This window comes from Nansenia antarctica, assembly GCF_963989245.1.
Source record: "Nansenia antarctica genome assembly, chromosome: 17".
NCBI lineage: Eukaryota > Metazoa > Chordata > Actinopteri > Argentiniformes > Microstomatidae > Nansenia > Nansenia antarctica.
The window spans coordinates 15,311,403-15,325,065 of record NC_137687.1 but is presented as its reverse complement, the minus strand read 5'-3'; the positions used below and the strand labels follow the sequence as shown (position 1 = coordinate 15,325,065).

Genomic DNA, 13,663 nt, shown 5'->3' with positions numbered 1-13,663 from the left:
GGAAGGACCTTCAATATATGCTAGCTGGGTTTTAGTTGTCCCTCGCAAGCGCCTGATCACAGGGACACAAGTAACACTTTCAGCAAAAAAAAACAAGGAGGATGCAATCTGTTCTGTTTGTATTTACATTTACATTTTTGGCATTTAGCAGACAAATAGCAGTCTTAATGAGAGGTGGCCCTCCAACTACCTTTAGTACTTCAAATGAATTGTAATGTCTAGGTTTTGTTAAGTGATCATTGTTCATTAAGTCATCAGGCAGTATCTATGCAGTGGTTAAAAACAATTGGAATGTACTTTTTTTTTTTTTTTATTATCAATATGACTCCTAAAATACCTTTTTGAGAGTCAAACAGTGTTGTAGCCTACCTCAATCCTTGACACGGTCAACAGGTTTTGTTTTCCTAGTGTTGTGCTATTTAGAAAATGTTCCTGAAAACTATCAAATACTTTTTCCAGGGTAGAGGACAGGCCATGGCTAATCATGTATCATGTATCATGTATAATGAAATTGTGATGGACAATGTATTGTGTAGCCTAATGGACATTGTGATGAACAGTTCATAGTGGACTATATGGGTATTTGGGGTGGGGTCGGTTGTGGATGTTTGTGGATGTCGGTTCCATCTGTTTCAAGTTGCGAAACCACCCTGTCATGTCTGTCAAACCTGTCAAACCACCCTGTCAGGCTGTAAGAACCAGGCTGTATAGACCAGGCTGTATGAACCAGGCTGTATGAACCAGGCTGTAAGGACCAGGCTGTGAGAACCTGGCTGTATGAACCAGGCTGTAAGGACCAGGCTGTAAGGACCAGGCTGTATGGACCAGGCTGTATAGACCAGGCTGTATGGACCAGGCTGTATAGAGCAGGCTGTAAGGACCAGGCTGTATGGACCAGGCTGTAAGGACCAGGCTGTATGGACCAGGCTGTATGGACCAGGCTGTATGGACCAGGCTGTATGGACCAGGCTGTAAGGACCAGGCTGTAAGGACCAGGCTATAAGGACCAGGCTGTATGGACCAGGCTGTATGGACCAGGCTGTATGGACCAGGCTGTATGGACCAGGCTGTATGGACCAGGCTGTAAGGACCAGGCTGTATGGACCAGGCTGTAAGGACCAGGCTGTATGAATGAATGAATGAATGAATGGACTTTATTGTCATTGCTACAGTACAGGTACCAAACAACGAAATTTAGGAGGGGTGGCTCCCCTGGTGTTAGGAAAGGGAAAAAATCACAAGAAGGTAAGGAGCTGGTTTACATAAATAAAGGCTATGTACACAATCCACTGTACTATACTGCACAGATAGTCAACTAGGGTTGTCATATTGCACAATAGTATTTTTTCACGTTATTTAAAGTGTCACAGTTTGCAGGCTTGAAATGTACATGTTTGTGCCTCAGCACTACACCTGATTTTTTCAGTCCAGCAGCTGCCATACAATCCGTCCAGACTGTCCAGGGCCCAGAACTTAGGTCTTTGCTGTGTTCAGGGCCTGGACGGCCCTGTGGTAGAAGCAGTTCTTCAGTCTGTTTGTCTTAGCGGCCAGGGTCCTGAACCTCCTTTTCGAGGGCAGCCTGGTAAAGTGTAAGTGCCCAGGGTGGGTCGGGTCCCTGGAGATCTTTGAGGCCTTCCTGAGACAGTGTGTGTTGTACAGCTCTTCCAGAGAGGGGAGGGGGGCGCCGGTGATCTTCTGTGCTGTTCTCACTACTCTCTGTAGCGCATTTCTCTCTGCTGTTGTGCAGCTGGAGAACCAATTGCAGATGCCGTAGGTGAGGATGCTCTCCACTGCGCTGCGGTAGAAGGCCACCAGTATCTCCTGCTTGTTGTGTTCCTTCCTGAGGCATCTCAGGGTGTATAGCCGCTGTTGTGCCCTCTTGATGGTGCCTTTTGTGTTGTCCTTCCAGGTCAGGTCATCCCGCATGTGGTGTCCCAGGAATCGGAGGGTTGAGACTCTCTCCACGCTCTCTCCGTCGATGAGCAGGGGCTGGATCTCGGACTTTTTCCTCCTGAAGTCTACGATGAATTCCTGGGTCTTTGACTTGTTCAGCAGCAGGTTGTTGACCTTGCACAGCTTGCTCAGTTGCTCTACCTCATCCCTGTACGCCGCCTCGTCCCCCCCCGAGATACATCCCACCACGGTGGTGTCGTCTGCAAACTTTACGATGTAGTTGCTGGGGTGGACGGGGGTGAAGTCGTGGGTGTAGAGGTTGTAGAGGATGGGGCTTAGCACGCAGCCCTGGGGGGACCCAGTGCTGAGGCTGAGGGCTGTGGAGGTGTGGGGGCCCACCCGCACCCTCTGGGGGCGGTCGGTCAGGAAGTCCTTGATCCACGCACATATAGAGTGTGATAGACCCAGGTCTAGTAGTTTGGTCACTAGCCTGTCTGGAAGGATGGTGTTGAAGGCGGAGCTGAAGTCCACGAAGAGCAGTCTCGCGTAGCTGTTTCCCCTCTCCAGGTGGGATAGAGTGGCGTGGAGAGTCGTCGCGATGGCGTCCTCTGTGGACCTGTGGGCTCTGTAGGCGAACTGGTATGGATCCAGGTTGGGCGGGAGGCGTGTGAGTATGTGGGCCCGGACTAGTTTCTCGAAGCACTTCATGATGATTGGTGTGACTGCCACCGGGCGGTAGTCGTTTAGGCAGCTCACCGTGCTTTTCTTCGGGACTGGGATGATAGTTGAGGTTTTCAGGCAGGGTGGGACGGTGGCCTGGGACAGGGACTGGTTAAAGATGTTGGTGAAAACCCCGGCCAGCTGGTCGGCGCAGTCTCTCAGCACCCGTCCCAGGACACCATCCGGCCCCGAGGCTTTCCTGGGGTCCACCGCCTTCAGTACGCGTCTCACTTCATGCTCTGTGAGGGTGAGGCTGCTGAGAGCTGGAGAGAGTGGTGTTTGTGTTGCGGTTACCTCCGTTCGCCCCTCGTCAAACCGGGCGTAGAAGGTGTTCAGCTTTCCCGCCAGCAGGGGGTCGTCCTCTGCGGCTGTGAGCCTGTTGGCTCTGAAGTTTGTCATCTGCTGAACCCCCTGCCACATCCGCCTGGAGTCGTTGCTCAGGAGGCATTCCTCAATCTTCTCTCTGTGCTCTGCCTTGGCCGCTTTGATTCCGCGCTTTAGGTTGGCCCTGGTGGAGCTGTACAGCGGTGTGCTCTTCCCTGTATGAACCAGGCTGTATGAACCAGGCTGTATAGACCAGGCTGTAAGGACCAGGCTGTATGGACCAGGCTGTATGGACCAGGCTGTAAGGACCAGGCTGTATGAACCAGGCTGTATGAACCAGGCTGTATAGACCAGGCTATATGAACCAGGCTGTATGGACCAGGCTGTATAGACCAGGCTGTATAGACCAGGCTATATGAACCAGGCTGTATGGACCAGGCTGTAAGGACCAGGCTATATGGACCAGGCTGTAAGGACCAGGCTATATGAACCAGGCTGTATAGACCAGGCTGTATAGACCAGGCTATATGAACCAGGCTGTATGGACCAGGCTGTAAGGACCAGGCTATATGGACCAGGCTGTAAGGACCAGGCTATATGGACCAGGCTATATGAACCAGGCTGTATAGACCAGGCTGTATGGACCAGGTTGTATGGACCAGGCTATATGGACCAGGCTGTATGGACCAGGCTATATGAACCAGGCTGTAAGGACCAGGCTATATGGACCAGGCTGTATGGACCAGGCTGTATGAACCAGGCTATAAGGACCAGGCTATATGGACCAGGCTGTATGGACCAGGCTATTTGAACCAGGCTGTATAGACCAGGCTGTAAGGACCAGGCTATATGAACCAGGCTGTATGAACCAGGCTGTAAGGACCAGGCTGTATGAACCAGGCTGAATGGACCAGGCTGTAAGGACCAGGCTATATGGACCAGGCTGTAAGGACCAGGCTGTAAGGACCAGGCTGTATAGACCAGGCTGTATGAATCAGGCTGTAAGGACCAGGCTATATGGACCAGGCTGTATGGACCAGGCTGTAAGGACCAGGCTGTAAGGACCAGGCTGTATAGACCAGGCTGTATGGACCAGGCTGTAAGGACCAGGCTATATGAACCAGGCTGTAAGGACCAGGCTATATGGACCAGGCTGTATGGACCAGGCTGTAAGGACCAGGCTATATGGACCAGGCTGTATGGACCAGGCTATATGAACCAGGCTGTAAGGACCAGGCTGTATGGACCAGGCTGTATGGACCAGGCTGTATGGACCAGGCTGTAAGGACCAGGCTATATGGACCAGGCTGTAAGGACCAGGCTGTATGAACCAGGCTATATGAACCAGGCTGTAAGGACCAGGCTGTATGAACCAGGCTATATGAACCAGGCTGTAAGGACCAGGCTGTATGGACCAGGCTGGGGGTATGGGGGTTTGGGTGCCTTGACTAGTGACATAAGCCAGTCAGAGCCCTGCCACCGCAGACACAGGACATCTTCACACCAGGATCCACACTAGCCAGAGGGGGAGAGGGATCCACACTAGCCAGAGGGGGAGTGGGATCCACACTAGCCAGAGGGGGAGAGGGATCCACACTAGACAGAGGGGGAGAGAGAAAGCCCCCCACAGTCTACCACCACCACTAACAGGAACAGTCGATTTCTGTCTGAGTTTCTGTGAGTTTATTCTAGTTTTACAGAATTACGTTCCTGACCCTGTTTTGTTTGAGTGTCTCTCCACTCCAGCAACTGCAACTCTGTGTGCCAGAGTCAGTGTGTCCATGTCTGCTCAGTGATTAAGGTTGTGTAGTGGAACGAGACGAAAAAAGTGTTTTAATTCTCAATGATAATTGTCAATATTGTTTCTGTAAGAGCAGTGGTGGCAGTGTATCAATTCAAATCCAACTAATATAGAACTAACACACTTAAATGGGCGGCTGTGGCGCAGGAGGTAGAGTTGCCATCTAAGGATCGCAAGGTTGGCAGATTGAACCCCAAATTGCTCCCAGTGAGCGGGCCGGTGCCTTGCATGGTAGCTTGCCGCCATTGGTGTGTGAATGGGTGAATGAGAGGCCGTGGTAAAGCGTTTTGGCTAAAGGCGCTCTATAAGTGCAGTCCATTTACCATTTTAAAGGAGCAGGGCAGAAGTTGTTGGACATCTGCCACCTCCGGCCATGGTGGCGAAAGTCCAAACACAAATATTTATTTCAAGGGATTTGATTCCGATTGCGATCAATCTGACAGAACGTTACATACCAGACCTCATATGTTACATACCAGACCTCATATGTTACATTTAGTGGTCCGGTATGAGTCAGTTGGCGCGTGAGTGACACTGTACATGCCAGATGTTAACAAAAAGGTAGACTGCAGTTAAAATGCCTTTTAATTTTATTTCAAACTTGAATGAAGAACAGGGAACCAATAAGATTGCTTTAAGCCAAAGATCTACAGACTTAAAGATGGACTCAGTAAAATTGTAGCTCATTTTATCATATATAAATGTAATTATTTAAATTTTATTTTTTTATGAAACACCATTGCAACTTTTTTAAACATGACAGACACATTTCTTGCTTTCTTGGAAACCATACATGAAGACACGCTTGTCTAGCTGACATAAAAAGCACATTTAGGCAGCTTTTGTAAGGAAAATGAAAACTTTTTTTCATAGATTATGATTTATCTATCATTCAACATTTAAGACAAGCATTTAATAAAGGCTTAATTAGCAAGTACAAATCTAAGACTGCTGCGGAGTCCATTTTATTAAAAGTCAAACTACAGAGAAAGAAACTGTATCCAGGTTTGCATCATCTAACAATTAGAAAATAAATAACATCTCCCAAAAGAATCTGCGAGTATGTGTGATCAATATTGAGCATGATTGAAAATTTAGGAAAATCAATGACCATGCACTCCTGAGTGAGGATAGATGGTCATGACTATTCAATTTTCAAATCTTTAAAAAACCAAAAAAACATAAACTATTATCCCTGGTTTAAAGAAATATCTCCAAACAAACAGGCAAGGTGACAAAACTATGCATACAGGTGAGGATACAGCCCCTTCTTCCAATGGCTGCTTTTGTCCTTGACAGTCTTACGGTTCTAACTACATCGTAACAAAACACAAAGAATAATACACGTGTAATAGCAAAGCTTTTTGAAGAGAGAGAGAGAGAGAGAGAACACCTTAGTTACATTGGATAAGGCGGATTGGATCAGGACAAAATACATACTTATTTTAAAGTATCATCCGTAATTAGACTTAGGCCTGGACTACACATATATGGATATTTTTTAAACTGATATTTTCATCCTCGTTTAAAAAAAAAAACTCTGTCCACACCACAAACATATCTGTCCATACGAAAAGCCAAAACTGAACACGATCTGTCAAATACCGTAGAAGAACGTTATGGGCATGCACAGTCTCAGCTGTAATCAAACGGCAGCAGTGACTCAAAACGTAAACAGACCAAACTCTTTGAAACAGACAGAAAATAACATTTTGCCATTGAAGAGCCATTGTTGCTGTTGACAACCGTTTTGCTTCAATGCGCATGTGTGAACGGCTTGACACTTGACGTCATTGCATCAACACAGCTCCGTTTAACATAACCACACTGATCCACTCAATCAGATATTTTTTTATTTCTTCACTTAGAATTCCCACATTTATTACAAAACACCATAAGTTAATAGTGGAGTGAGTGTATGTAGTGGAATACTTTGTGTCGGTTGGAATCTTTTGGAATGAAAAAAAGCTGCATCCACACACTCAAAACTGCTAAATAAAAAAAGATTTTCAGTTGAGTGTGCGGATGCTGCTTTTTTTTCATTCCAAAAGATTCCAACCGACACAAAGTATTCCGCTATATACACTCACTCCACTATTAACTTGGTGTTTTGTAATAAATGTGGGAATTCTATTTTCAAGCCAATTAGTACAACCATTCAATGTTGAAGATTAAACTGTCATTTGGTTTATTCTCAATGTTCAATGTTTTTTTCCCATGGTTCCATAGTTTCACCTCTACAATGGTTCCTTGGTTTCACCAGTCACATGGGCGGGGGCCTTGGTTGGAGAGGTTAAACTAGGCCATGTTGTCTCAGGAGTACATAAACATCAGTATATGATAGACTTATTGAGACATGAAATTGTTCACATTGAATGGGAAAATGTTATGGACAACTGTAATAAAAAAAGATTTAGAGAAAAATGAAAAACAACGGACGAGAAAAATGCTGATTAACACACTTTATGTAACTTCATAACAACAAACAGCTGACCCGCATTTTTTTCGCACCGAGGACTGGACACGTACTGGGATGTTCTACTGCGGTTCTGCAGCATTGTTAAAAGGTTATCTGACCGTCATTATTTAGTTTTCTTTTCTGATGCCAGTGTGTCGTGAAGCATTGAGGCACACTTCTCAAACTGGTCCATCACCAGCGTTCCGTTCTCATCAAAGAACGCCCCCACAGACTTGGTGGCCTCCGTCTCCCGGGTGTGTTTGGATTTCCCCCCTGTGAAGGAGACTCTCAGTGTGTACTGGTCATCAAACCTGCAGAGGACAACAAAAATACATTGTTAACACACACACACTGACACACACACACACACACACACACACACACACACACACACACACACACTGACACACACACACACACTGACACACACACACACACACACACACGTAAAGGGGCAATCCTGGATTCAAACAATAAAGCAGTCTCCCCATCAATTCTTTAGGTAAACAGATGAGGGACGGGAATGTGAGAGAAATGTATCCGCTGTAATTTCATAAACATAACTATGGATACGAGGACTGACCATATATAGTTTTAACCATGTTTTAATGCTATAGAGTGTTAACAGTGAAACGTGTTGTGATGGGGTAAGGCTGTGGATTAAGCCAGGGCTCCATAGTAAGCTATTCCCCTGGTGGCACCAGGGCATGTTTTGGTCGCACCAAAATGTTGTCACACAAAAGGCCGGCGCTGCTATAATCCTACCAGTCGAGTTTCAAACACAACACACACCGAGGTTTACATAGGCCATCTGAGTGAGGGGCTGGAATACAATAAAACATCTCCATGGCAACATAGAATTTTGTTTCTCAGGATATTTGGTATATACTGTATATATAAAATATATTTTAGTTTTAATTTCCGTCCAACAATAGATGAAAGAATCCCAGATTTCCCATTTAAAGAAGAAGGTAAAAGGTTAAACGTTGCCTTTTCAGACTGGAGGACAGCTGCCAGGTGTGGTCCGGGTCCATGCCCACGGGGTCTTTCTGGACAGCGACCAGGAAGATGTTCTTCTCTTGGTAGGAGGTGTACAAGGTTAGGATGCCCATCATGATGAAGTACGTAAGGAGCAGTTACGGTTAAATAGGTTGGGGAAGTGCCTGCATGCTATAATGCATATAGTGTCAAACACATACCAAACTCGATAACGCCCCCAAAATCACAGTTAAAGGGACAAGAAACGCCCCCGGAAGTGTTCAGTGTAACAACTTTCATTTAGTTTTTTACGACTAGTCTATTTACACGTTTCACAAGTTTTGCTATTTGCAATTTGATAACCCATTCTTTCAAGCACATTCAGATCAGACTATACTAGTCACATGGTACAACTCACATGTTACTGAAATCACAGATAACAGACAACCAGGAGGCAGAAAGACCTCAGTTATCAGTTAAATCACATTTAACTGATTTCTTGAAATCAAATGGAAACATTTAATGTGAGCTATTACTGTAGGTCTACTGTAGTCTGCAACAGAACGACATGTTCTTAAGAAGGTAAAGAGGATGGGATAAATTATTTTTTTTAAAAAGCAGTAGCTTTTAAAAACATCAGACAGAGGCCGACAGTTGGAGCTAGAGGCAGAGCTGCATTCTACAATGTAATAAAGACTTAAGTAACATTTTACAGCACACTAACCTATCGCCTAGCATGACGACCCCAATTAGGCCAACAAATAATTTGTAATGGGTAAATCTCACCAGCCACATTGGTGGGTAGCACACACCAACACTACGCTTTCATTTAAAGGACTGCAGGCCCATTCTGTGCAGGGAGTCATTTTCAATGCGTCAGGAGTCAAGCTAAGATTATTTTTAAGACCTAGCACCTCATTTTTAGAACGAATAACTGAAATTTGAGACCTTTTTAGGCCTTATAAATCAGATTTTTGGATTTTAGACTTAACAGCTTTTTAAGACGAGCGCGGGAAGTTCGGGAACCCTGTTTGCCAGAGACAGAGCTTCATTTTTTGGGCGTTTTTTTAAATGCAAAAGGATATGATATGACACAGCACGCCAGGACTGGCTTGGACTCAGGGAACGGATGGAGGTAGTCCCAGATCAACGCTACGATGGCGAAGAGGCAGGAAACTGTACATATGAAGAGACGCCCGTCTACCAGGTTGAAGTTCTCCAGATACCCGTACTTCTCCAACAGGACCTACAGAAAGGAGAGAGAAAAAACTGATGTCAAATATCCAAACCACATAGAACCATTTCACTCAAACTGCATTACCAAAGCGAACCTTCTTGGCTGCGTCGTCTAGAGAGTTCTTCACAGCCGCACCGTCCCATTTGTCTATCTTCACAGGTTTCTCATCGATCCTCCACTGGAAAACAATTCAGAAGTCAACAGTATTAGAAAACAACTGATAAGTAACATATTGATATCATCTCCCTGTACTGTGTTCCTTTGTGTGGGTACGTGTTAAACTAGGCACAATAACCTCACTCCTAACATTATGCCTAATCCCAAATTAAGAGTAGCTCATTTACTACTAACTCACTCATCAATTTCGATAACATGGCTACATGAAGAGGTCTATTCGATTACACATTACTCTTAACTTGAAGGCTAAAGTTAGGAGTCCTAGCCTAGGAGTATCAGTCAGTCGATGACAGCAATACACCTCTGTTATTGTTCACTAACTGGCTAGTAGCAGCAGTCGTGAGTTTAGAATGATAAGGTTCTATCTCCGTTTAGGGCAGTTCAGAGATATTGAGCGTCAAAGTTTTTACATTCCATTATGTTTTGTGAGATGGAACCGTTGTATTTTATGAATACTCAAAAATGTCAACATTTTAAAAAATAACACCACACAGGCATTAATAAACACCTAATGGATCAGATTATGTAAAAAACAAAATTTGGACAAAAATGGAGATAGAACCTTATAATTCTAATGTCACAAGCTGTTAGTACAACAACAGTACATGTGGATGATATCCGCTAGTTGCTATCTGCTGTTAGCTCGCACCAGGAAGAGGTCTAGTCGCATCTTCAGTTAGCATCTTAACTCTTATCAAACAGCAATGACTGAAGTCACACAGTTAGACACGGCTGGCAAGATGCCCCAAATGTGTTTTATAACGTCAATTGTACTGATTTCATTTCGCTAACTTAAGCTAGCTACAAAAGACTGAAATTGCGGTGTCTAAATCTAAGCGTTGTAGTTATATTAACTTATATATTTTTTAAATTAATGGTTTGCTCAAAAACGCCCCGATTCGGTCCTTTTGAATCTATACAATATTGGTGAACTCTAAATGATTTAAGAATGAAATACTTACTTTTTCCAGAATACCAGTCTTCCCATTTCTGGCTGCCATCTTTTCTTCCTGCACAGATGCTGTGTGACCTGTGACAATGTGATTGGTCATTGAAACGATGCTGTTGGCCAATCAACTTCAACGAAGCCAAGTGACGTAATTATGATTCCTTGAACGGAACAAAACAGAAGCTCCGCTTCTTGGTAACAGATGATGCTGGTCTGTGCTATTTCCTGATTGGCTGAAGATTCACTTTGTGTAATGAATCTAGAATATATACAAGTTTTACATTATTTTTGGAAAATTATGAACTTTTCCACAATATTAATTAGATGCACCTGTATCATATGACACATCATTTGAAAGCTGTAGTTTCAGACTATGTGAAAAACTGGTAATCATTTTCTCAGTTTGTGAATTCATTTCTGACCTTTTCCCATTCGTTACATCAGACATGGTCTTCTTCTTCAACAGATGACTGGTTCTGAGTTGATCCACCTGATTTAAGATCATGATTGACTCAAATCACAGAAGATGAAAGTTAATAAAATGCCTCTCCCCATAGTACCGCTGTTTTAGGTGTCCTCTAGTCTTTCTATGTAACAGTGATGCATTTATTTAACGTTTATTCTTTAGCCACAACTCATCACATTAACCCTGATTTACTATCTATAGTGGGTGTTTGTAAGTATATGTATAAAGTATATATTAACAGATTGTGATCAAACCACCATTTCCATGCACACGCTCTGCTGAGGTAGAGGCCGGCGGTGTGTTGGAGCGGTTACAGTCTAGTAGTCTGTGTGCTACCCATCTGCTTCCATCCCTCCCTCTGTCCTTAGCCTGCTACCATCTCCTTCCATCCCTCCCTCCATCCCTCCTTCCATCCCTCCCTCTGTCCTTAGCCTGCTACCATCTCCTTCCATCCCTCCCTCCATCCCTCCCTCTGTCCTTAGCTTGCTACCATCTCCTTCCATCCCTCCCTCCATCCCTCCCTCTGTCCTTAGCTTGCTACCATCTCCTTCCATCCCTCCCTCCATCCCTCCTTCCATCCCTCCCTCTGTCCTTAGCCTGCTACCATCTCCTTCCATCCCTCCCTCTGTCCGTAGCCTGCTACCATCTCCTTCCATCCCTCCCTCTGTCCTTAGCCTGCTACCATCTCCTTCCATCCCTCCCTCCATCCCTCCTTCCATCCCTCCCTCTGTCTTTAGCCTTCCACCCCTCTCCTTCCATCCCTCCCTCTGTCCTTAGCCTTCTACCCCTCTCCTTCCAACCCTCCCTCTGTCCTTAGCCTTCTACCCCTCTCCTTCCATCCCTCCCTCCATCCCTCCTTCCATCCCTCCCTCTGTCCTTACCCTTCAGGTACTGCATGTTTCCAAAGGGCAGCAGAACAGGTCAGAGGCATTCGTCATTCAGTCTTGCTGTCTATTTGAATAGGATTGTCACTATACAGTCTGAGTGTGTGTGTGTATGTGTGTGTGTGTGTGTGTGTGTGTGTGTGTGTGTGTGTGTGTGTGTGTGTGTGTGGGGGATTGTGTATGTGATCTTCAGGTTACATCTTAACTGCTCCTCCTGAGACATCTTCTGACCCTCACCACTACGTCTCCTAAAGACACCCGCTTTCCCCTTTACTGTGTCCCTAAGAACTTCTACTGCCCCCCTTGTACTGTTTCTCAGTTTCTCCAGTAATAAAAATAAAATAAAATAAAATAAAAAATAAAAATAGTAGAAGGCGATAATAGGGAGAAGGTTTTTCCTTCTATCAGTGGCCCCGGGCCCGAGCTAGAGTACTCTTCCTGCAACGAATAGTGGACTGCTGATTCACATGCTTAGTATTCAAATGTATTGATTGTAAGTCGCTTTGGAATAAGGCGTCTGCTAAATGCCAAAAATGTAAATGTAAATGTGTATGGGGGGCGGGGGCTTGTGTATGTCACAGTTCTCTTAAGGGTGGCTCACTGTGTTAGGCTTTGAAACCCCCTGGATAAGAACAAAACATTGGACTGTTCTGAAGTGGCCTTCTATGAGGCCTGATCTGAACCCTACTGAACATCTATGGAAAGAGCTGGAGGAGCTCAGGAGTGGGCCAAACCAGGTGCAGAAGTCTCATAGAGAGCTACAGAAATCACTTGATTACAGTGATCTAAAGGTTGTGCAACAAAATATTAGGTTAAGGGTCCCATAATTTTGGTCCATGCCATTTTCATTTGTTTCATTATTTAAAATATTCTGTTGAATCAACAGTCTGCTTTCTATTAAATATGGAATAAACAAGGATGGATGCCAATTACTTTTGAGTTATTTCAGAGACAATTGTGGTTTCGGCAATATACACTACCGGTATGTGCAGTACTCAAGTTGTAAAAGAAAATCAGGGGGGATGGTGGATTTTATCATATGGGGACAATTTTAGCATCCCCACAAGCGTCAGTGACTTCAGTGTCAGTGATTGGTAAAAATGTCATTGCATGTGTGCGTGCCCCCTGGCCCACAGTATTTTACTCAATATGTGCAAAACTAAATGTTGAAATAGCAGTAATACCACGTTCAATGATAAAATGACATAAGGGATGGAAAGTTTTAGAAGGGGGATGCCATCCCCCCTCATCCCCCCTCAACTCTAGTGCTGAGTATGTGTAGGCCTGAGCTGTTACCCATTACATAAAGAGACGTTGATATCGCTTCATCAGAATTGGACAGACGTGATCACACAGTTCACATGTTTTTCAGGCTGTTTTCAGTTTTATCTCTCCTCTCCTCCTTTCTCAATCATTCTCGGTGTCTCCATATTCATAGGAAGACAAATACAAATATCTCCAAAAACAAAGACAGCAAAGAAGTACAGTGCAGCAAAGAAACACAGAGAGAAACATCATCCATCCACAACATATCCAGTCTTCCTCAAAGTCTTCTCTGAGCTTCCTCTAGCACTAGAACAGCCATGAGGAGTGAGTAAAGAAAAGTGTATCTTTGCACTCGATCAAATTTCAGGGCCCTCCTTTCATGACTTTTCCTAGATATGTGCGTTCTACTACCCAGTATCCTTACATTTTCAAAATCACATCAGGATAAGCTAATATAAAGCTATTTTGCAGTTTTTCTGTGTAGGAAGCAGGCCAATTTACAAGTGGCCA

General features: G+C 44.6%; 1 protein-coding gene across 1 annotated transcript; it reads right to left on the bottom strand.

Annotated features, from left to right (window-relative positions):
• Window positions 1-5,315: 5,315 nt before the first annotated feature.
• On the bottom strand, window positions 5,316-10,614 carry spcs2 (signal peptidase complex subunit 2). Its single transcript, XM_080547189.1, has 5 exons — window positions 10,551-10,614; window positions 9,506-9,589; window positions 9,261-9,420; window positions 8,187-8,322; window positions 5,316-7,507 (listed from the first exon to the last, which is right to left on the bottom strand). Exons 1-5 carry the CDS (start codon window positions 10,587-10,589, stop codon window positions 7,321-7,323), a joined length of 606 nt encoding a protein of 201 aa, XP_080403315.1. The 5' UTR covers window positions 10,590-10,614; the 3' UTR covers window positions 5,316-7,320.
• Window positions 10,615-13,663: the final 3,049 nt, after the last annotated feature.

Excerpts from the sequence above, each read along its gene's own strand:
- spcs2 (XM_080547189.1), bottom strand. The coding sequence starts at position 10,589 with ATGGCAGCCAGAAATGGGAAGACTGGTATTCTGGAAAAA. Across the intron at positions 9,590-10,550 it reads AGACTGGTATTCTGGAAAAA|TGGAGGATCGATGAGAAACC; the intron begins GTAAGTATTTCA and ends ATTGTTTTCCAG. Across the intron at positions 7,508-8,186 it reads CTGTCCTCCAGTCTGAAAAG|GTTTGATGACCAGTACACAC; the intron begins GCAACGTTTAAC and ends TGTCCTCTGCAG.